General features: G+C 41.6%; 1 protein-coding gene across 6 annotated transcripts in view; it reads left to right on the forward strand.

Moving 5' to 3' along the window:
* cacna1bb (calcium channel, voltage-dependent, N type, alpha 1B subunit, b) overlaps positions 1-23849 on the forward strand; it is a 219534-nt gene continuing 195685 nt past the window's right edge. For 5 of the 6 annotated variants that reach the window (XM_028602209.1, XM_028602212.1, XM_028602211.1 and 2 more), the window contains exons 1-7: positions 1-118; positions 677-806; positions 931-1024; positions 2672-2990; positions 10253-10531; positions 12428-12533; positions 15836-15975. In XM_028602209.1, coding sequence (XP_028458010.1) covers positions 964-1024; positions 2672-2990; positions 10253-10531; positions 12428-12533; positions 15836-15975 — 905 coding nt within the window. In that variant the 5' untranslated portion in view covers positions 1-118; positions 677-806; positions 931-963. The remainder of the gene's footprint in view (positions 119-676; positions 807-930; positions 1025-2671; positions 2991-10252; positions 10532-12427; positions 12534-15835; positions 15976-23849) is intronic. The other variant, XM_028602210.1, reaches the window with a different exon arrangement.

Raw genomic sequence — 23849 nt, forward strand, 5'->3', positions numbered from 1 at the left:
TCCATCACTCTTTCAGTAATGTCTTAGTTTAGCATGGTAGCATGCTACCAGTTGCTACTTAGCACTACACAACGTAGCCTACAGCTGAGGCTAATGGACATGTCATTAGTTTTTTCAGGTATTTGGTCATAAATTGATTTAAATGTCTATCTGTACCAAACTTGAATTGCAATTCATCCAGTTTTCTTTTTTTAAATTTCATGTTTAACACTCGAAGCCACGCTGCTAGCAAGGTTAAAATGCGCATAGATGTCGGGTGTTTTATCAAGCTAAACAAAGCTGTGCCTGAAAAGTTGAAATATTAGTCTTAAAAACTTATTCCGCAAGTCCCTTTTTAAGTACAGCTGTTGGGGGGAACGTACAACAAAGAAGTAAAAAGAGCCAATATTCCTCTGAAGCTACGGAAACGAAAGTCTCAAAATGGAACTATTCAAGTACAATACTTTCACACGTAGGCCTACTCAATTACAGTACCTGGGTGTGGCTACTCTGCAAAAGTTATGTAAAAACATGAATTATTCAGCAGTTATAGTAATAAACACCGAGAGGTGTATATAAAAATATTGCCTGTAGCACCAATGTCAGGAAAACACAGCAGGACGTGAATAAGTGTAACATGTGCAGGCCCTTTTGGTCTCATAAACTGGCCGATGATTGCTCCCTTCCTGGTTACCAGGGCGGAGGACAGCGAAAACAGAGCCGATAATTGAATCCGAGACGTATTTCTCCTCCAGCATCGAAGACGGTCGGTCTGATAACGAGCTCCTTAACTGGCCAGACAGGAAGCAGCCTTTCCGCATTCCAAGGTGGGAGAAACTTTTTATTTATTTTTTTTGTCTTTGGTGCCCCTTCCCTGGTGCCTCCTGCAGGCAGACCTAATACAGTACATTAATACAGTACAAATAGTCGCTGTATTCCACTGTTCCACAGTTGGATTTATGTCCGTAACCCTGGAGAGCAGTTATGAAGAGAGCACTTCCTTACAACTCCAGATGGCAAGAGAGACGATCGACTGTAGTTTATGGTACGTTCATTCTCGTCCATACCTTCTTTGTTTGCATTGATTTAAATTGTTGTTTTTGTTGTTGTTGATTTCATTAATAATCATTAGGGTAGAAAATCCTGAGCAAAGGCCCCCGGGCCAAACTGACAGCTGGGGGGGGCCTCACAAGATGATTAACAGGATAGAAAAGCAGAAAATAATTTACGCAGTACAAAATTGTTATATTTATATTATGTAAATGTATATTATTTGTTATTTTTCGTTTTTATATATAATATATATAATGTGTATATATATACTTTTTTTTCATGTGAATAAATGTGTAATGGAAATTATAAATCACAGATTCTAATAATTTGGCTCAGTTCAAAAGTTGATTGTTGACTTTTAAAGCAGTGCCATCACAGCACTGTTCAAACACACATCAGTAAGGCTGGGTCTGGGCTCGAAAACAGGCCTGAGGGGTCTATTTGGGGGAATTAGCAGTGAAACTGGATTGTGATTATCAAGAGAGATTATGGCAACATTGGAAAAAGTCCTCCGTGGTTTAAGATAATACCCCCCTTTATTATGAAAGGATGTGTTTGCAGCTTTGCAATGCACTTTATTTGATATGGATAGTTTACGCTGGGTAATGGCCCCAAATCCGTTTTCACAGCGGACATTTTGACTTGACACGGCAGGAAAAGCACAGGTGTTGCCAATAACATTAGCGATGGCCCAGTGTCCCAGTAAGCCATTATGGTGTGACAGGGAGCCAGCATACACAGTACCAGGACCCTGAAACTGATAACAGCTAAATGGAATTCAGCCATCAGTCATTTTTGTTAATTACACCTGTGCTTTTCCTACTGTGACATGTCGAAATGTCGGTTTGAACAGACCTGTTGTGTCTTGGCTCACTGCCCGAAGCGAAAAAGACCCAATCCTCAAATGCCACACAATGAAAAGAAATGTATACTTTAATGAAAGCACTTTCAAAAATGAACTACGAGGACAACCTGATTCGTCCCCACCTGGAATACAAATCCTTGTATACGTATAACAAGGGTTTTGGGTGTCAAACACCAACTGCTGGAGGGCCTTGTGGCTTGATGGCAGCTAAATAGCATCCGTTAGCATTACAGTAGGTTAAAATACTATGTTGCAAATACTTGTTGCTTACAGCAGGTAGCTGTCTTGGCAGAAAAGAGTATCCCTGAAAAAGGTGACGGTTAACTATTAACCTCACTAGCCAAACGAAAGCTGTGTATTTAAGCCACTTTTCAGCACTGGGCCTGCTTCTTTTGAGATAAGACAGATGCTGACTTCCTAAAGTTATTTTTTATATTGTACAGCATGTAAAATTGGGAATCCACGAATCAGAAACGGCACGATGTCTTCGTATTGTGAGGCCTTTGTTGTGCCTTCTTATTGGGGGCAGCAGTAACTCAGTCCACAGCGTGTTGGCTTTGGAACCGGAGGGTCGCCAATTCAAGTTCCAGCACGGAACCAAGTACAGCATGTGGACTGGTAGCTGGAGAGGAGCCAGTTCACCTCCTGGGCACTGCGGAGGTGCTCTTGAGCAAGGCACCGACCCCTTAACTCTCTCCACTTTGATGCATGTGTGTGTTCATCCAGATAAAATCCCAGCAGAATGAATTTCTTTCTTTGCCCTAACGTTCCCAGCGGTACGCGCAGCCACGTTGGGCTCCTGGAGGATGCTTACCCTGGGGGCAGAGTACGAGGATACCTGGGCTCCGTCACCTGACAGGAGGGGTTGTCCCAGTCAGCAGCTAGAGGAGGAGGTGGGGCCTGTCGAGGGGGAAGACATCGACGCTGGAGACCCGGAGGGGCCGTCGTGGAGAGACGGTGGCACCGACACCGGGCACAAGTATGACACAGTTTTACACCTGGACGGGCAGAGCAGAGCGGGAAGGAGAGACGGCGTGCGCCAGATCTTCAGGAAGCACGAGACCCTGAACAGCAGCACGCCATGGCCCCGCGGGTGAGTCATACAAACCTTTTGAACTTTAAAGACTTTATAACAATATGGCCTCTTTAACTAAACACTTTTAGAATATTTAAAGGTCCTGTGACATGGTGCTCTTTGGATGCTTTTATATAGGCCTTAGTGGTCCCCTAATACTGTATCTGAAGTCTCTTTTATATAGACCTTAGTGGTCCCCTAATACTGTATATCTTTTATATAGACCTTAGTGGTCCCCTAATACTGTATCTGAAGTCTCTTTTATATAGACCTTAGTGGTCCCCTAATACTGTATCTGAAGTCTCTTTTATATAGACCTTAGTGGTCCCCTAATACTGTATCTGAAGTCTCTTTTATATAGACCTTAGTGGTCCCCTAATACTGTATATCTGAAGTCTCTTTTATATAGACCTTAGTGGTGGTACTGTATCCCTTTTATATAGACGTTATAATACTGTATCTGAAGTCTTTTGTATAGGCCTTAGTGATCCCCTAATACTGTATCTGAAGTCTCTTTTATATAGACCTTAGTGGTCCCCTAATACTGTATCTGAAGTCTCTTTTATATAGACCTTAGTGGTCCCCTAATACTGTATCTGAAGTCTTTTATATAGGCCTTAGTGATCCCCTAATACTGTATCTGAAGTCTCTTTTATATAGACCTTAGTGGTCCCCTAATACTGTATCTGAAGTCTCTTTTATATAGGCCTTAGTGGTCCCCTAATACTGTATCTGAAGTCTCTTTTATATAGACCTTAGTGGTCCCCTAATACTGTATCTGAAGTCTCTTTTATATAGACCTTAGTGGTCCCCTAATACTGTATCTGAAGTCTCTTTTATATAGGCCTTAGTGGTCCCCTAATACTGTATCTGATGTCTCTTTTATATAGACCTCAGTGGTCCCCTAATACTGTATCTGAAGTCTCTTTTATATAGACCTTAGTGGTCCCCTAATACTGTATCTGAAGTCTCTTTTATATAGACCTTAGTGGTCCCCTAATACTGTATCTGAAGTCTCTTTTATATAGACCTTAGTGGTCCCCTAATACTGTATCTGAAGTCTCTTTTATATAGACCTTAGTGGTCCCCTAATACTGTATCTGAAGTCTCTTTTATATAGACCTTAGTGGTCCCCTAATACTGTATCTGAAGTCTCTTTTATATAGGCCTTAGTGGTCCCCTAATACTGTATCTGATGTCTCTTTTATATAGACCTTAGTGGTCCCCTAATACTGTATCTGAAGTCTCTTTTATATAGGCCTTAGTGGTCCCCTAATACTGTATCTGAAGTCTCTTTTATATAGGCCTTAGTGGTCCCCTAATACTGTATCTGAAGTCTCTTTTATATAGACCTTAGTGGTCCCCTAATACTGTATCTGAAGTCTCTTTTATATAGACCTTAGTGGTCCCCTAATACTGTATCTGAAGTCTGTTTCCTGAAATTCAGCCTTGGTGCAGAATTACAGCCACTAGAGCCAGTCCCACAATGAGCTTTCCTTAGGATGTACCATTTCTGTGTCTGAGGAGGAGAGGGGGGGCAAGGTGGAGGGTCGGGGTGTGGCCTTGACCAACTGCCACTTTGCTCGTTTGAAAGCCATGATGTCTCTCTCTCATGGGTGGGCCAAATTCTCTGGGCGGGCAAAGCAGAGAAAGAGGAGGTAACCTTGCTCCTTATGACCTCATAAGGAGAAGATTCCAGATCGGCCCATCTGAGCTTTCATTTTCTCAAAGGCAGAGCAGGATACCCAGGGCTCGGTTTACACCTATCACCATTTCTAGACACTGGGGGACCATAGGCAGGCTGGGGGAACGCATATTAATGTTAAAAAACCTCATAAAGTGAATGGGACCTTTTAACATAAGCACAAAACTGAAATAATAAAGGTAATTAACCGAGATTTTGACACAGGTGGAACCTCTACAAGACAGGGCCTAAAATTAAGTAAATAAACAGGATCCAACTAAAGGCTCTCATGTCACTGCTCAGCCAATCAGAAATCCCAGTCATCATATATTGTGCATATTCCCAAACACATATTTCAGTTAAATTGACAAAAACAAGTTGACAATGACAAAGTAAGCCCAGAGCTGTTGCGGGCTCATGGAGTCCTCGGGGGCTCTGGGGAAGTTGCCCCTCTTTGTCCAGCGAGTAACTAAGCCTCTTACATTAGATCAGAGGTCTTCAACATTTTTTAAGACAAGGGCCCCTTAACTGAAAGAGAGATGGAGCAGGGAATTCTCAAAATCTGACAAATCTTTTAAACTGACCTTTGTTGATCTGAAATGAAGACAGATTCAGCAATTTCTCGCTTTAAATGTTTTCAGAAACACGTTTCGGTGAACTATTCTCGTAAAATATGAGATTGTATTCCGAACGAAGCCGCCATTATGCCCGGTTGAAAAATCCGGGCGCAGCCAGACCCGCTTTCGTCCAGTCAGCTGCCAGTTTTAATTTTTTGGTCGACAATATGGATTAGCGCCGCCTCCTGTTATGGAGACGTATTACATCTCGCGCGTGCAGAACGCACGTTCAAGTCGGAGACGCTTCAGTGTGTTCCGAAGCAGTTTTTGGACCTTGGTGTGTCAGGGGCTTAAAGCCTTTATACGTACCTTTTTTGCATATAATGCTAAGCTATTCAAATAGCCTAAGAATTGATGGCATGATTTTACACATGTGGCACAGTGAATCCTTAGGATTAACTGTAATCTGTGGATGGCCTTAGTGACTACTTTACCTATAGGCCAGTAAGCGGTGTGGATTTGAATCAATAATTTGGTCCCCCATTTGAGGTCCCCCTGCATTGACTCTGAGGACCCCCATAGGGGTCCAGGTGCCCCTGTAGAAGATCTCTGCATTAGAGTATTGGTCTTTTTGGCAAATTGGGTTCTAATGTTTACAAATTAATCTCCACTTCACTGGATATTTTCCATTGGGAATTTTATTTCAAAGGCAACATTATAGCAATGTAAGCACAACATTGGCTAGATAAGACAGTGACTCTGTCGTATTCTTTTTGCTGTACATTATCTGAACCACTAGATGGCTCCTCAGCCTTATCTAGACCATGTGTGTTAATGATTTGGCTGCAGATGATGTTAACAGAGAGCTAGATTAGATTTTTTTTTTTTTTTTTTTTTTTTTTAAATCATGAGCAAAATAACATAAGACTGGATCCATATGTACTTGGCCTATTGATTTGAATAAGTGAACTAGTCTAGTCAGGTGTGCAGTTAGTTAACCGAATTGGATTAAGGGTTAGGATTAGTTGGATTGAAGGTTAGTCAGGTCTGGCGCTGTAGGTGTTTGCAGTGTCAAACACACTTCACACCCATTCATAGATACATGATAACATCTAAACGTCTGAGAGGGCACCTTACTCCTTCCGTTTCAAAATGACTGACAGCACCGTATCAGAGCTGACACTATCTGGCCAAAAGTATGTGGACACCACTGCCCACATACCTTTCCACATGTTTGTTTACTCATGGTGAAGTGTTTGTGTTCACATAGTTTTGAACTATTTTTTTTATTTTTTTTATGTTGATTGAATGGCACAAAAATGAAAAATGTAGAAAAGTAGCCTTATTATCTGCTATGTTGTGTGCCTCTGGAGGGGGAGACAGGAAATAAGAGCTGCTGAGTGAAAACTAATACACGCTTTAAATCTACAGTAAGTGAGCAAGTAAAACGTTTTTGATGTTGCATTTTAATCCATTTTCTAAATCTAATTTTGAAAAGCATGACCATCATCTCCGGTAAACGCCACACACAAAATGTTCCCAACGGTAATTAATGTTCAACTCAACAGGCTATTACCTAAATTTATAGTGGTCTGTGAATCCCTGTAGCCACCATAAACATGGCTGGTTTATTTCCTTCCTATGATAAATAACTCACTCCTGACATATACAGAAAGAGAATAGTTAATTAAAACACACACACACACACACACACACACACACACATACACACACACACAACCTGTGAAATAGATTACTTTTAGGTTTCCATTGTTGCCAAAAGCTACTTTTAGCCTCTCAAACTTGGAGAACCGAGCATGTGAAGGTTCCTCTGTGATTCGCAGAGCCCTTCTCCTCCTCATCCTCTGTTCCTAAAAAGCCCCCAAATGTCTCTGTGGCCCCCTGATTAGTTTACTGGTCACCGCCTCACTCCTGTATTTCCGGTCATCCATCCCATGCAGCAGTCCTGTGTGACAGAAGACCAAGAACTCCCTTATCTTGCATTATGTTTCTTTTAGATTAGTAGAAAGACACACACACACACCATTTGCTTTGTGTCCTTTGTGGTCCCCCATAGATCCATTTCCAAAGAAAAAAAAGAAAATTCCTGCAAAAAGGTTAAAAGGACCTTTTAACCAAATAAACCAATGCAGAGGGTGTGTGTGTGTGTGTGTGTGTGTACGTATATATGTGTGTATATATATATATATATATATATATATATATATATATACTCACCTAAAGGATTATTAGGAACACCATACTAATACTGTGTTAGACCCTATCTTATCACTATGGGCCAACATTTCTAAAGAATGCTTCCAGCCCCTTGTTGAATCAATGACACAAAGAATTAAGGCAGTTCTGAAGGCGAAAGGGATCCCCCACACCATTACACCCCCACCAGCCTGCCCAGTGGTAACAAGGCAGGACGGATCCATGTTCTCATTCTGTTTACGCCAAATTCTGACTCTACCATCTGAATGTCTCAACAGAAATCAAGACTCATTAGACCAGGCAACATTTTTCCAGTCTTCAACTGTCCAATTTTGGTGAGCTTGTGCAAATTGTAGCCTCATTTTGCTATTTTTAGTGGAGATGAGTGGTACCCGGTGGGGTCTTCTGCTGGTGTAGCCCATCCGCCTCAACGTTGTGCGTGTTGTGGCTTCACAAATGCTTTGCTGCATACCTCGGTTGTAACAAGTGGTTATTTGAGTCAAAGATGATGATCTGTCAAGCTGGAATCAGTCGGCCCATTCTCCTCTGACCTCTAGCATCAACAAGGTATTTTCGCCCCCCAGGACTGCCACATACTGGATGTTTTTCCTTTTTCAGATCATTCTTTGTAAACCCTAGAAATGGATGTGCGTGAAAATCCCAGTAATTGAGCAGATTGTGAAATACTCAGACCACCCCGTCTGGCACCAACAACCACGCCACGCTCAAAGTAGCTTAGATCACCTTTCTTTCCCATCCTGACATTGAGTTTGGAGTTCAGGAGATCGTCTAGACCTGGACCACACCCCTAAATGCATTGAAGCAGCTGCCATGTGATTGGTTGATTAGATAATTTCATTAACGTGAAATTTATTAATTAAATTAGGTGTTCCTAATAATCCTTTTTAGGTGAGTGTATATTTTGCACTACGGATGGACACACAGCAGCACTACCCCTCTAAAATCCTAAATATGTCTATATGGATTTCTTTATAGGAGTTTTTTAACAGCCATGGGATCAATTCCTTTGCTTCATGTTGTCGTCCCCTCTCTCGCCCCTTTCACGCCTAAACCTGGGTTATCAAATAAAGGCCTTATTGTAAAACTGTACATTTGATCCGTGTGTTTTTTTGTTGTTGTTTTTTTTTGGGGGCTATTTTGATTTACTTATTTTTTTTATTAATTTCTATCTGAAATCTATTCTATTTCTATCACCTACAATGTAACAATGGTGTTCAAAAACTCAATAAAATAAAAAACAGGGGAGTTAGACCTGACCCCAAACATCAGTAACGTCACCATGTAGGATCAATATGTACATTTATGTGAATGACTTTTGTCAAATAAAATGAATATACAAAAGTATTTTGTTATTTGATATATGGTAATTTATGGGGGGTTCACCTTCATTAAGTGTGGAAGTCGAGTTCTCGTGAAGGGTTGCCACTTTAATAATTGTCTGTTAGGTTTTAATGAGGTAGTAAAGAAGAAGAAAAATGTAGTTTTAATCCATTATTATTTTGACACTGTGGGACCCCAAACAATGAAGACATGAAGCAATGAACTCTTCACACATTTTTAATCACACGTTTGTGATTAAAAATGTGTGAAGAGTTCATTTGCAAAAGTACATAAAAGACACTTTTTTTTTTTTTTTTTAAATGAATGAATCAACAACCTTTTGACATTTCATTGACTGCACACAAAAAACATGATTTTTGAAAATGTAAAAACTAAAATGTGAGATATCTTATTAAAAACACTAGCTTGATATTCCCTGGATTGCACACAAAATGTGAAGATTACTGGTTTAGAGCCACATTCTAGAATTAGTTTTCCATTTACCTTATGCAGTATTTAGTGTTTGATTCTGCCAACAAGGTAGGTATGCAAACATCATTTCCATACATGAAGTGTGACTTTATTATCTAGTGAGTTCACTGCAACTTCCTGAGAAAACCAGTCTGATCTTTGCTTGAGTTTTCTCCAGTCTGAATGTGGTCACTTACTACATGTTTCTTCTTCTTTATAAGCTGCTATCCTCTGTATAGAAAACCCGTTTCCCCTCGTTGAAGCTAAAAGAAGATTGATTAACGCTCATGTTCGGACCCGCAGGGCTTTTGTGAACTTGATTAGTTTTACAGTCTCTCTTATAAGCAGCCAACCAACAGACGCTGTGCGCGTCTGTGCGCTCCAGTCACCGATAGGCCAATTTTGGTCACATGCGCTCTTCCTTATTCCATTGAGGACTCGCTATATAGCCTTCAGCCCCCATACAGCGAGCGATCAAACAGAAATCACAGGATGTTGGATTGGCTTGTGGTGTTATTGTTTTCGGCTGGGGAAAGAAAACGGGAGTAATTTTGGTGTTTTCTGACGCTCCTGCTGATTCTGCCTGACACCCTGAACGGTTCAACTGGTGTTTGGATGCTGTCAGGATTTTAGACAGAGACAGGGTGATTTGGTTTTAATTTCAGCGTGATTCTCATTTTTTTTTTTTTTTTTTTTTTTTTCTTTTCCACCCAGAGCCCGGCTGGTATGAATACAACAGCCTCAGCGAAGTGAATCATTTTACAGCTGAAGTGCTTTTTAGTTTTATTGCTTTAAACTTTTATGTTTTTAAATTGCCCTGAATATGAATGGATGGAAAGGATCAAGAGGACATGGTTTTCAATGAGGCAACAATTCTTTTTTTCTGTTATCCAAACGCAGCGCTTTCTGTACAATGTGGTTTGGATGAAGTGTGTTTGTTGTGATGCGTCTCCCCTCCGTTTCCACTGACACCAGTTTGGATTTACCCTTTTGGATCTGTCCGTTTCCAGAATGGCTCGCTTCGCAGAAGATCTACCCACCCGCTATGGAGGAAGCTCGGGCGGCGGAGGGAGAGGCGCACCGGGCGCTGGGAGAGGGGGAGCCCGGGGTGGTGGCGCTCAGGGTGGCCAGAGGGTGTACAAGCAGTCGATGGCCCAGAGAGCCCGGACAATGGCCATTTACAACCCGAACCCTGTCAAACAAAACTGCCTCACTGTCAACCGCTCCCTCTTCATCTTCCGCGAGGACAACCTCATCAGGAAGTATGCAAAGCGAATAACCGAGTGGCCATATCCTTCCTAAGCAGTAGCACCACGCACGGAGCAGGTGCATCTGAAGCCTATAACCTGTCTGTCTGTCCGTCCTTGTTTAGCGGAACACACACACACACACACACACACACACACACACACACACACACACACACACACACACACACACACACACACAGATGTTTAAAAAGCAGAAACACACCACCGCCCGCAGGCCTATTAGTCAAGCTGTTGTGTCTCTAGGTGTGATGTGGGTTATATATTCTGTGCTTTCAGTTGATGTTGCTGTTGAATGAGCAGTTATTTTCACACTGTGGAGTAGCAACAGTGTCTTTCTTCCTTCCTCTCCGCGCAACGCTGACTGCACCTGCCGCCCCGCTTATCGGTGTTCAACATGACACAAAGATGTTTTAGGTGCGGGCAGTGAAAAGACTTCACTTCCGCCCTTTGTGTTGCCTTTTCTATTCTCCAGCTCAGCGTAGAGACTCTAGGCGTCCACATCGACTGATAAGTTATTTTTGTCAAAATGTCAGCTGTGAACTGTCTACCGGGCAGCATTCCCAACGTTAGTTAATATTGATCAAACGATCGACGCAACTAGAAGTCAATAAAATAGCTGCGTGCGTAAAAGGGCAGTGAGTCAGTGATGTGGCTGCGTACGCTGACTGCCCTCCGGTTCTCCAGTCATGTCGTTCTTATGAAAAGGCGCAGAGACCGGGTCCAGGGTAGCAGCACCGCCTCGTTGTCAGTTAGGAGCCCTCTCCATGGTGCTGAAGTCGCCCACGTTCACAGCTCCACGCAACACTTTGAACGCTGCAAAAATGTCCACTTCAGCGAGTCATGGCCTTAGTCCTGCCAGGGTGACATTTTCAGCGTGTGTCTGAGGCGGTTTCCTCTAAATTAAGATGGGGAAAGTGTCAAAATCTTGGAAGTAAGGTTAGATCCACAATAGCAGCCCATGAGGACAATGCCATCTAATGCAAGACAAGTCTGGAAACCTGTGATTTGGTGCGAAAAGAAGTTTAAAAAAATCTCGGTTCATAAGCAAAAAAAAAAATATCTTTTGACCCATTTGTACATTAAAATAGACAATTTCCATGCTATAAAAAGTCCTCTAAAATACCAGAAATCCAGTCAGTGATTGTTTTGCAGTGAAATGACAATGCTTGTAAGCAGTCCATGCAGTTTACCAACCCAAGAAGAGGGCTGGGTCTGCACTGTGGGTGACACTGTGTGAGAACAACATTAGCTGTAATAGAATAACAATGACTATCAATTTATCCGTGCACTCTACGAGTTGAACTTCCCACGCCATGGAACCAAAAGAAAAACGCAAAGGAAACTGAAAATCAAGTTGCCATCGTGCCCATTTCCTTTTTAAGAAAACAGTGTTGCATAATCAGGATGTCTTATGGGTAATAATCCTACATCTTGGCCTTAATGGTCATAAGCTCCATATTCCCTCGCAATTCATAGGCTCTCAATAGGCCCTGACCCGCGGGCAATGACCCAGTGAAAATGGATTGCAGAATGAGCCAACCATTGAAAATGGTTAGAAATGGCCAACCATCTGGAAAGACCATGAGCGCATATATAGGATGCTTTCTTTCTATAAAGCCTTCAACCAGAGTCTGATGGAAGGTATATGCTTTAGAGGACAGATTATGTCTAAATTTAAGTTTAATTGCATTTTTCATACAGCAACATGCAGGAAGATTTGCGTCTGACGTGTTTTTATTAGACTAAGAGTTACCAACCTTGATTGGCTACTCCATTGTACTCCCGGTAAACCCATTTATCCTGTTTTGAAAAGTCGGTCTTTAAACATTCCATATGAAAATGTAATTTATGGTAAAGCTGTGAAATGAAATGAATGCAACCTCCTCTCTTCTAACTGCTCCTTAACCCTCTCACTCCATTTGAGTACATGATCCTCGCTACAATTATCGCCAACTGCATCGTTTTGGCCCTGGAGCAGCATCTACCTGCCAGCGACAAGACACCCATGTCAGAACGCCTGGTAAGTGCTTCAACGTGCCAGAGGTCACTTCCTTTAGACAAAGAGCTTTTCAACAGCAAACAGCTAGTCACACAGACATGGAGAGTAATCAAAGGTACCACCCCAGTTAAAAGTGTTCTAACCTCCAGCTCCTCAAGGAAGCCATAAGAGCCTCTCTGTGAGTTAGCCTGTTCCCTCAGCTTCTCAGTTTAAACCAACATTTGAACTGTGACAGTCAAGTCGCATTAGCTAACCAGTATCCAAGAGTTTAAATCGAGAGCCAGAGACCTAATGGAGAGCAACAGCTTGGTGTGAAAAAAAGTCAATGAATTCCTCTCATATTCAACCACCTGCTTCTGTTTTGTTTTTTTTCCCCCCCGAGTTAATCCGGCAGCTGCGATGCAAATTCAGCAGTGAATATGTTACAACCAGGAAAACAAAAAAAGGTAGCATTCAGGAACCTGAGAAAGAGATAAGAGTGGCTACACAAAGGAGAAAACAAGCATCCTCTTCCCGCCTCCTTCCACCTCAAGAATGTAATACTGTAATACAACAAGAAGCCTTTTAATTAGAAAAAGGGATCAGCTATTATTTATGAAGCTCTGTTAACAGAGTAGGACGCGTGCAGTAAGTGGAGGCAATAATAGAAGCTTTTCAGTTAGTATTACAGATCCATTGCTGGTATTAAGCGCCATGATCTTTAGGGATTTCCCCAGCCGTCTTCTGCAAGTGTATTTATAATTCGGGAGTATTTTAGATGTATGTATTATAGATGTTAACATGCTACTCGTACAGACATTTATACAGGCAGTACCCCCAGCCCTGTCATTACATAACACATTCAATTGTTTTGTCTATGAATCTTGTCTTTGTATAGTGTGCCAAAATGAATATACTGTCATTTTTGAAATGTGCAGGCTCCTACGTCTTCTCTTAGTGGCCAGGAAAAGCTTATCTTCTTCTCAACAACCACAAATGTCATTATTTTACCACCACAGTCTTCACGCTGGATGCAACAACTCTTATTCACCATACATTATCTCTGGATGTTCACTGTAGTCAGCCAGTGCTATTAGAAAAGGTCACATTTCTTATAGTGCTCAGGCCTGTCACACTGCCTTTACATGATTATTTACGTTGAAGGCTGGGGGTGCGGGGGGGGGGGGGGCACTGTCATGTTGTAGTATGCTGGGTGCAAGGAAGGAAACGCGAAGGAGAGAGAGAGAGAGAGAGAGGTTAGCGTAGGCATGAGATATCTTCTGCTCATGCCCCGTACATCACCCCAGGCTCTTGCAGATATTAATGGAGGCAAAAGAAAAAGTGTCATGTCATACGCGCCTGATGGATCTCCTTTACTTACAGCAAGGCCCAGGGTTAACCTTGCCACATAGTGCAAAAAAACAAAACCGTGACACGCTGTTGATTGTATTTAGAAAAAATAAGAGTGCCCAAATTAATCATCTCCAGTCATGTGTGTTGTGCATATGCTCTCCGTACGAAAGTGCCCTTTAAAACAGAAATATCTTTGAGTACGTTTACATGCACACCAATATTCCACTATTATTCAAAATATGACAATATTTCAAATTTAATACAGGTCATGTAAACATATTCCGGTTGGATATTCCGAATAAGGCCTTTTCCCGAATATAGCATTTTCTGATTAAGACATGTGGGATATTCTGGGGGAGGCATTCTTTGGACAGCCTATACAGCACATTGGGAATATGCGTCTCAATCTGGGGTTTTATCGCAGTTTACTGCCTCTTGCCTGTTTACGGCTTATGGTCAGCTCTGTGCGTTGCTATTGTTGCTACGACACAAACCAACCAGCCAACAGTTTGCAAGGCTGCAGACCCGATAAAAAGGAGAATCACAGCTACTTTTAAACATCAACAGGTTTTTGGATATACGCACACATCGCTATATCGCTGGTTAAAGGACTGAAAGAGGGACAATGTGTTCGCACGGTACAACAAGTCCGCCACCGCTGGTAAACTTTGAAAAAATCGTATTTTGCACAGCTACATGTAAACGGGAATATTAGTGGAATATTCACTTTCATTAGCCATGTAAACGTAGTCAGTGTCCTACTGGAAATTTGCTTTTGATTTGCCCTCATTTTACACTAGAGGGGCACTTGAGCAGCAAGTCCCCCTCTGGTCACGCCACGTAGTGCCCAATTCCATTATTCCATGCTTCGTTTTTGTCTTACTGTCACACCAGAGGGGCACTTGAATGGTCCAAGTGTCTTTCTGGTTGGTTAAAATGTTGGCCCAAGTACGCCTTGGTCCTGTACACGTGCCCTTCGGCTTGGCCATCTACCATCGTTTTACCCCTATGGTTGGACCAAGAGGTCCCCAATTGCCCTTGTGGTCGCTACAAGTGCCACCAATTCCTTGCTTCATTTTTGCACAAAAACACACCAAAGGGGCACCAAGGTACCCTTGTGGTTGATCCAAATCTCTGACTGGTCAACCCAAATGCCCCTGACGTACCCTAACGATTGGCCCTAGTGGTTCCTGAGGGGCAATTGAACAGCCCAAGTTCATCATGGCTGGCCAGATTTCCAACCTAGGAGGCAGAAATTCTGCGTTTGAGTGCCCAAGTGGCCTTCTGGTCATTATCCATGCCCTTCTGTTTACTCCAAGTCACCTCTACTTTCCCACTTCATTTTGCCCTAATATCACGTAATAAAGGTGCAAGTGCCTTTGTTGTTGCCCCTAATGCCCCACTGGTCAACCCAAGCTCTTCTGTTCTTTTTACCATTTCCCCTACTGCAAGTACCCCTCTGCTTTTTATATTTTCTTTGACCCAGGTACCCCACTAATTTACCCAAATGTCCAAACACCCCTTTGGTGGACTCAGGTAGCTTGGTTGGCTTGGTTACCCCAATGGTCAACCATAGAGCCCCGCTGCTCCTTTTGCATGGCACCAGTCAACTTCTCTGGTGTGGTAATGGGGCACAAAATGAACCATAACCCCTACCCCAAATTTGCTCTCATCAATTTAAATTACTTTATTTAATATGTCTGAACACATTAAATGGGCAGGCCTGAGGATCCGTTGATTTAACATTGCTCTTAAGATCATACTATGTGCATGAATATTTGTTTTCACTGTATTTACTCTCTTTTTATCAGAAGAAGATGGCTCCACTTTTTGCATTTCTGTTTATGCTGCTGCAAGAAGTGAAAGGAGACATCTTTATTTCTTTCTTTTACTTGCCCCCCTCTCTTTGACTTAACGCTTCATTAATCACTCTCTGACAGCTAACAAAAAGATCTTCTTCTGTCACTCTCGTCCTCTCTGTCTTTCTGTAGGACGACACAGAGCCCTACTTTATTGGAATATTCTGTTTCGAGGCTGCCATTAAGATCATCGCCCTGGGCTTTGCGTTTCACAAAGGCTCCTACCTCCGCAACGGCTGGAATGTAATGGACTTCGTGGTCGTCCTCACGGGGTAAGTCCCTCCCCCGCTGGGTGTCAGCTGGAGATGAAAGTCACAAGTGAGAGAGTGGTTTCTTTTGTGTTTATCTGTGAGCGCCTTGAGAGAGAGTGTGGAATCACCTGTAAAAGATGTAAAAAGAGTGTCACAAGGAACATTTGATGCTTTGGCCTTTCCGTTTCTGTCCTTAATTTTAACTATGTTGCTTGACTACGCTATATAGACACATACTTTATGGCTTGCACATGGATTTACCTGTTTGATGTGGTTAAACTGGACTGGCCTGCAGAGCAATTACTTTTCACATCTATTGTTTTAGACTGTTCAACAATCCCATTTAGGTGTTATGTTTGGGTCTCCCCATGATTTGGCCATACAGTGTAAGGCTACACCTACACTACTACATTTTCATTTTTAAGCGGCATTTTGAGAAAAAAAAACATTTCCTGTCCACACAAGAATTTTAGCTCCGGTAGCAGAACTAATCTGTGTCCATTTTAACACGTCTGACAACGCATATCACATGACCATTCACATAGACTGAGCGTGCGCATGCTGGTGTAAACAGGAAGCTGATTGTGTGACGTTAGTCTGCGGTTTAAAAAAGATATTTGTTTTAACACCAAGTAGTGAAGACACGCATGCAGTTGATGTCAATTCATAATTCAATTTTGTGACTGGGAATTTCAAGAACCTTCGTCACCAGCACAATATATATTGTGTGTGTGTATATATATATATATATATATATATATATATATATGTGTGTGTATGTATATATGTATATATGTGTGTATGTATATGTATATGTGGTTGTATATGTATATGTGGTTGTATGTATATGTGTGTGTATATTGTGCTCTCCATTTGCCAAGCAATATGAAATACTTTTATATATATATATATTTATATATATAATTTGATACATGTTTCAGAAATAAGTACACGTTGACACTGCAACTTATTAGCTAAGTGGACCACAGAATTGTGTGACAGATGCTTTTATAGTTCTTCTTAAGCAGCTCTTAGTGGGGCTCGGACAAGAGTGGCTGCCTGGCAGGGAAGCGGTCACACTCTGGGGCTTTGGAGACCCGTAATGGCCTGTGTTTCTATTTATCCGAAAGGGTCCTGAAAAGTCAATGACATAGCAATGGTCAGGTCAATATTGTTCTGCGAGATAACTGCTGGGATTTCAATTTAGGCAGCACTAAAGCTTTGTGTGGAAGGTGATATGATGCTCGTTCTCAGCTTTTAGCTGTTGATGGTAATCAGAAGGTTGTCAGCATAAAGTTGGGATCCTGTATCCTTCTGTCAACTTCTAGTTGTCTCCTACCCTTGGCTTCAGCAGAAGAAGAACTTTTCTTAAATTTCCTTATTTCCTCAAAAAGACAGGAATCATGTCCTGTGGAGCTGCTTACAGCTGGTATCCATTATCATTAAAGGCCCCATATTATGCTTGTTTTTAGGTTCATACTTATATTTTGGATTTCTACTAGAACATGTTTACATGCTTTAATGCTCATAAAACACATTTTTCTTATACTGTCTGAAACGCTCCGTTTTGGCGCCTGATGAAGTCCGCATCCTGTAAAACCTCTGATTGGTCAGTGTTTCTGGGTCTTCCACATCATCTGGGGAATAACTATAACGGCACTGTAGCCACTCTTTTCTCTCTATCAAATACTAATATATATACGGTATATATGTATGTATATGTGTATGTACGTATGTATAGTTGTGTCACATCACAACCATACAGGAAGTCCTGACAGCTTGTTTAAAGGCACAGTTTCTGAATCCAGGCTGTGTGCATTTCTGTGTATTGAGCATTTTGATACTTCCACAGTATTTATGTAGCACCTCGACCTGCTTTGAATAAAAAAATGACATGGAAATCAAATTGTTGACAATATTGGACCTTTTAACATAACCATCTGTCTGGTGGAGTGTTGTAAAACAGTCAAGCTGGCACATTTATTGTGGTTGGCGATAACCAGACAATTGCAAAGTGTTTATCTGCTTGTCAGGTCCCTCATGTCCTAGTTGATGCCAATTTTGCTCCTTTTTAGTGCCAAAGTGCACCCTATAATTTAATCCTAACTTCTCTCTGTCCAAGTGGGACACCTCTATCCTTTGCTTTAATATCCCACTAGAAAGGCACTTGAGGCATATAAATTGTTATGAACATATTTGTTTTTGTATGATGGGGGCATTTTCATGTGAAGGTGCCCGTGGCCGTAATGTTGTGGCCCTCCTCCCCACGGGGGTTCGGGAAAAGTTAGATTTTTCCAGCTCGCTCTGTTAGTGGTGAAGGAGTTGGCTAACGCTAGCGATGCTTAGCCGACGTCACGACCAAACGTTAGTGATTGGTTATGGCAGATCCAGAGTGGCTCTGGGCAGATCCAATAGTTTTAAACTTCAACAGAGTACCCGCCTTCAAGGAAGTTAACACTTGTCAATGGAGAGAGGCCAGACTCTCTGGACAAATGAAATGTACCAGAGTCTGGTAGGACCAGGCTAGCACCTGCTTAGTTTTTCCCATGTCCCAAGAAATTAGCTTTTCCTAGGGACACTGGAATTGCTTGGTAAAATGTACAGCTCATTGTGTATATTGGTTCCATGTTAGTGTATGCAGAGGAAGAAGAATTTGTTAAGTTTTGCCCTTGCTCCTCAGAGTCTTTTAACACATCTTAAAGCAGGATAAAAGCTTCCAAAGAGCCACCGGCTTCTAAGGTACCTCTCTGAAGCTTGGAAAGCTCACTACTATCTCCCACTGCTGGATGAAGCATTTGATTTTTTTACTTGGCTATACAAGTACAACAATGTGAACGTAGTCCAATAATCCACTCGTAAAATGTCCCTGTGTCCCCTTTCACAGCCTGAAAAACAATCATGCCATGTTCTAAATTTCATCCAGGTTCACTTGATGCTCGTAAATGCTCCTCTTGCTTTGTTGCATTTATGAGCAGAGAGATATTGTACTGCCTTAGTGCTGTTTGAGGTCCAGATTGGATTTGAGCTGTAACTAATGTCTACTTCAGAAAGTTAATAAACAAATGGATGAAGGTGGATCTTGAATGAGGAACAGAACAAAGATTGCAAAGAGGCGGGAAACGCAAGTGTTTGACTTGATGAGAAAAACGGACAAATTAAAATAAGAAGGGAGGGAAGAGGGTAAACAGGGATACCTTTCTATATTTCCTTTGGATTCATTTGTAAATAAACATTAGAATTTGAAATTCTACTTCATGCATTTTAAGTCAACACTCAGAAAGCTCATTTTCAAAATGAAAATATCTTCTTCTGTTTGAAGCCATAGCCAGCACAACATCAACAGTTCAGAAATGCCTTTTCTTTCACACGGCACATAAGTGGGAAGATTGTATTTGGAGCTGTGATTGGATTTAGCATGTTTGAGTTTTTCTCTTCTAAAGCTAAAGAGAACTAGCTCTTCAGTTTTGGCTTCCCATTGCTGACTAGGGGTGGGAATCACCAGAGGCCTCACGATACGATATCATCCCGATACTTATGTCCCAATACGATATTATTGCGATTTTAAAGATATTGCAATATTCTGCGATATATTGCAATATTTTACCTTTTTTACAACTTCAGATTTTTCCCAATTTCAAATGATGTCCCAAAAGGACAATTTTGTCAACATCTGTTGTATCTAAAAATATACATTTCTCTGTTTGTTCATCACACTTTAGTTTTATTGGTGCAAAATGTGATTGTCAAGCAGACAAACTGATCAACATGTATATCATAAAAGATCGATACTTGGCGTCTGTGTATCGATACAGTATTGCCACGAAAAATATCGCGATACTATGCTGTATCGATTTTTTCCCCCACCCCTATTGCTGACACAGCTGGATACAAATGAACCATTATGTTGTGTATGTGCGTGTCTTCGTTTGGTTGCCAAGCAACCACAGTTGTGTGTGTGTGTGTGTGTGTGTGTGTGTGTGTGTGTGTGTGTGTGTGTGTGTGTGTGTGTGTGTGTGTGTGTGTTAGCTTTCTGCTCGGGGTGGGGGGCGGAAGGTGTCCGGGCCGAGCCCACATCAATTCCAAATCAATCCGATCACCTCTGGATGTGGTTTGGCTCACTGGGTCGCAGTGTGCGCAAACTCTGATCCTTGGAGAAATCGTCCTGATGGCAAATGATAAAAAAAAAAAGATAGAGAAGACATTTAAGCATACCCTCAGATGTTCAGCCTCCCTTAGTGACGTTAAGAGGATTAAACAGACACACCTTGGTGTTAAAATCTGTTTCTGCTTTGTCCTGTATAGTCCACAGAGGGGATGAGCAGCCTGCAGGGGAGAATCACTGATCATAATTAGCATTAGATATGGTATAAAAGATCAAATGATAACTTTGTGAGAATATTTGGAGTAGCAAGAGAATAAGAAATCCATAAGTGAGAAACCCAGAGACGAACGTTAACCCTACTACAGTTGGATGTTATCCATCAATGCATGAATGATAATTAGTTTTAATCTAAATGCTGGGTAATCGATCAAAAGTGACTGGTAATGGTTTTTATTGATCTTACTGGTCTAAAATCAGATTTTGGAAGCGCTCTGAGAAGGTGTAATTGTGGCTCTGCTATGAGAGAGGGGAAATAAATAGTCCTGCTTTGTTTCAAATTAAAACCTATTCAGTCTTGCTCTTTTAATCATCTTATACTAGTCAACAATGTATCTTTCCCTTTTTTCTAGCTAAGAATCAGTATAAGTTCTCTGCCTGTTGGACAATTCCAGTGCTTAGTCCTTAGGGTAATTACGCCGATACAGCCATCCAAGCCGAATGAAAGGATCTAAATGATAGTGTAGCTGGAGGCAGTGGCAGACCTTTAATCTGTCCTGATCAGGCATTAGGAGCCCCTAACAAGAGGATAAATCTGCCCTGGTTGCCAAAGGCTTAATCAATAGAACACTGAGCTGGCCGGCCCAGGAACTCTGTGCCCTGCTGAGGAGCCAGACACGTCCAATCACATGCTGAGCACGACAGCGTCTGTGACATGAAGAGACTCTACTTTTGAAAACCATTTTCTTTTCCGGAGCATTAATAACATTTGCCTGAAGCATCATGCTCACAGAAACTGGCTGAAAATAAAAAAGCAAGAAGAAAGGGATTCATAATTAATAATTGAAATGACACTCACATTTGTTCCAATTTCCGACGCCAAACACAGTAGGAGTATATTTAGTCTGTAATATTTAGTTTCTTAGATTTAAAAATGTAGCCATTTATTTAGCAAATGAAGAGAGTGATGTTAAATAGACTTTCTACCATGACCATGGGCCGTAATCAGTCTTGGTTGTCAGTTTTAAATATCTTCTATAGCTCTGGAGAAGCCTTGTGGAGTCTCAGCTTGGGCTTAGAGGCTACACTAACAGAAAGCTTGTGTGACAGTCTGAGGGCGTGGAGTTGGAAAAAGGCGAGGTTGTTTTTTTTTTAACTAGAGAGGCAGGGTCTAAAAAAGACACTCTAATGTTAAATTATACGAATTGTCTTGACTCCCAATTTTATAGAAGCGCAAAACGCAAAGAAAACAGTCCTCAGATGTTCATCAGGCAAAATTCAAGACAAAACATGACCTGATGAAGATTTTAGGACAGAAATCTCATCAATCAAGTGATGGACAATGTGTGGGATTCACTATTTTCATTCCAAGTCATGGGTTTTTGATCCTCTTTGATTTAGGAATTCCATGAATATATAAATAAACTCTTTGTTGCACATTATGAAGTCTTGGTGACAGGTACCTGCCACTAAGACTTAATTACTAAATTACTGTAGTACTTTTTAATGGACATGTCAACATTTGAAATATTGTACTAATTGGCTGTTAGTAGGTTTCTCACTTGTAAAGGAATAACAACTTGTATTTTATGTATTTGCTTTATTTGTTCAATAATTTAACCGGGACAGTGCAGACACAAACACTGCCACATAAGAAAAAGAAATGCAGCAGATGTCATGTATATGTCTTTTAAATGCATGGTGTGTGTCCGTGTGTGTGCGCGTGACAACTGGATCCATTCAAAAGTCATTCAGTATTCACTTCTGTGTTGTTTATATCATTGTTTTAATTCAGAGGGTAAATCTGTCTATATTTGTGAGCTTGTTACTGAAAAAAGATGACTGTCGCTCCTTTGCTATTATACTTTGTGCTCAATTGAGAGATTCCATTTGGAGCACGGCCATTTATGCACTTAAATATATGCTTTTAACAAATGAGAACATCTAAAGATTCTGAGTCATTCAGGTAGGATATCTAGAAGTCAAGGGCAGCTGGTTTCTTTTGGAAACAGACTGCAGTTGCATTGACCTCAGTACGTATGTGTTTAAAGTTGGAAGTGTATTTCTAATGATGTGACATATACACTATATTGTATTGTTGTTAATGTGTGTCCGTAACATCTGACTGGTTCAGCGGTTCTCCGTTTAACCTCCCCTGCCTCTTTGGCCTTTGATTGCCGTTATTGACCAAAGCCTCAAATGGCCTTTTACTGGCCATGCAAACGCTATGGCAACCGCAATCTGAGGCTCCCGGGGGAAGTCACTGAGGACAGTGATCCCACTGTCATCTCCAGGGAAACAAAAGCCAGGGCAGATGTTTTTATTTATTTATATGTTTGATTTATGAGTCTCGGCCGTAAGTGGTCAGTGCGAGAGTCGGCGCTTGTGTTGACTTCAAAGTTGTGATTTCCTTTCATGTGCCTCTCAGCCAATGGGGCTACCACAATAGCAGGGCTCAAAGTCTAGTCGCAGAGACTACAGAGGTTGGGTCACTTTAGCTTATGCCCACACCCTGCAGCATGAATAGAAGCTCCCTTTGAACGTTTGCCAAAATGCTGCTGTCTGATCATGTAGGTCTGACAGTAGTGGCTTTGCTGGGGCTCCAGATGTGCTTGGTATGGGCTGGGTTTGTGGTCTGTATCTATATACAGTATGTGCTGTATGTGCTGTATGCACATGAGGGCTGAGGTCAGGGTCACAGTTGAATAGCATTTTATCATATTTGATCAGTATTGAATCCACTTCAAAGCTGAATTTCTTTTGCACCTCATATCAAATCTGTTTCTCCATATTTGTAGCATGGCTCTATGAATGGCAGTGATGGTCTGTCAGTCCACCCCCACTTTGGTCCACACTGAAATATCTCAGAAAGCGACATAGTTTCTGCCAAAGGGAGTCCTTCTAGTCCTGTGTCTGCGGCCACATGGCAGTAAGGTAAAGTGTGGATATAGAGGGTGATTGGTGTCACTGACAATGGTGAGGGCAAGGTGTGTGATGGTTCCATCATTCAGGTCTGAGAGAGGTGTAGGGGAGCTGATAATTAATGAGGTGACGTGTGATCTTGATGGGTTTGTTTTTGTTAGAAATGGTGAGCATGGATGTGTGTACAGAGTCACTAGCATGGCTGTAAGCTCATTTTTGCTCTCTTTACGTACGGAAATAGATGGTCTATTTCAAACAATGTAATCATTACTGCCCAGTGCCCACATACATCCATGCGTCCATTTCGCATGTTAAGCAATATATCACTAGAGGGGGTCTCACACAGATCTCCACTTTTCCTTCGCTACGGTCCAACAATAGACAGTATATAATGGACCAATAGACCCCGTTGCTCTGGACGGAGACCAGTGAAGGCTATTAGAAGCACTTTTCCGGTGATCTCTTGCTTTACTGCGCAGCCTCCAACTGACAGAGACAACATAAATGTGACGTGAGCAACGTGTCTGAAAGTTGTAAGTCTTCTGGTAGCTGTGCCAAGAGAAATCTCAATCATTTCCAATCTTACAGAGACTGAGAGCGTAGGTATATGTAAGGAGATAACATAAGCACAGGCTAATTATTGCTAACTAACATG

Source organism: Perca flavescens, chromosome 16 (assembly GCF_004354835.1).
Source record: "Perca flavescens isolate YP-PL-M2 chromosome 16, PFLA_1.0, whole genome shotgun sequence".
Taxonomy (NCBI): Eukaryota; Metazoa; Chordata; class Actinopteri; order Perciformes; family Percidae; genus Perca; species Perca flavescens.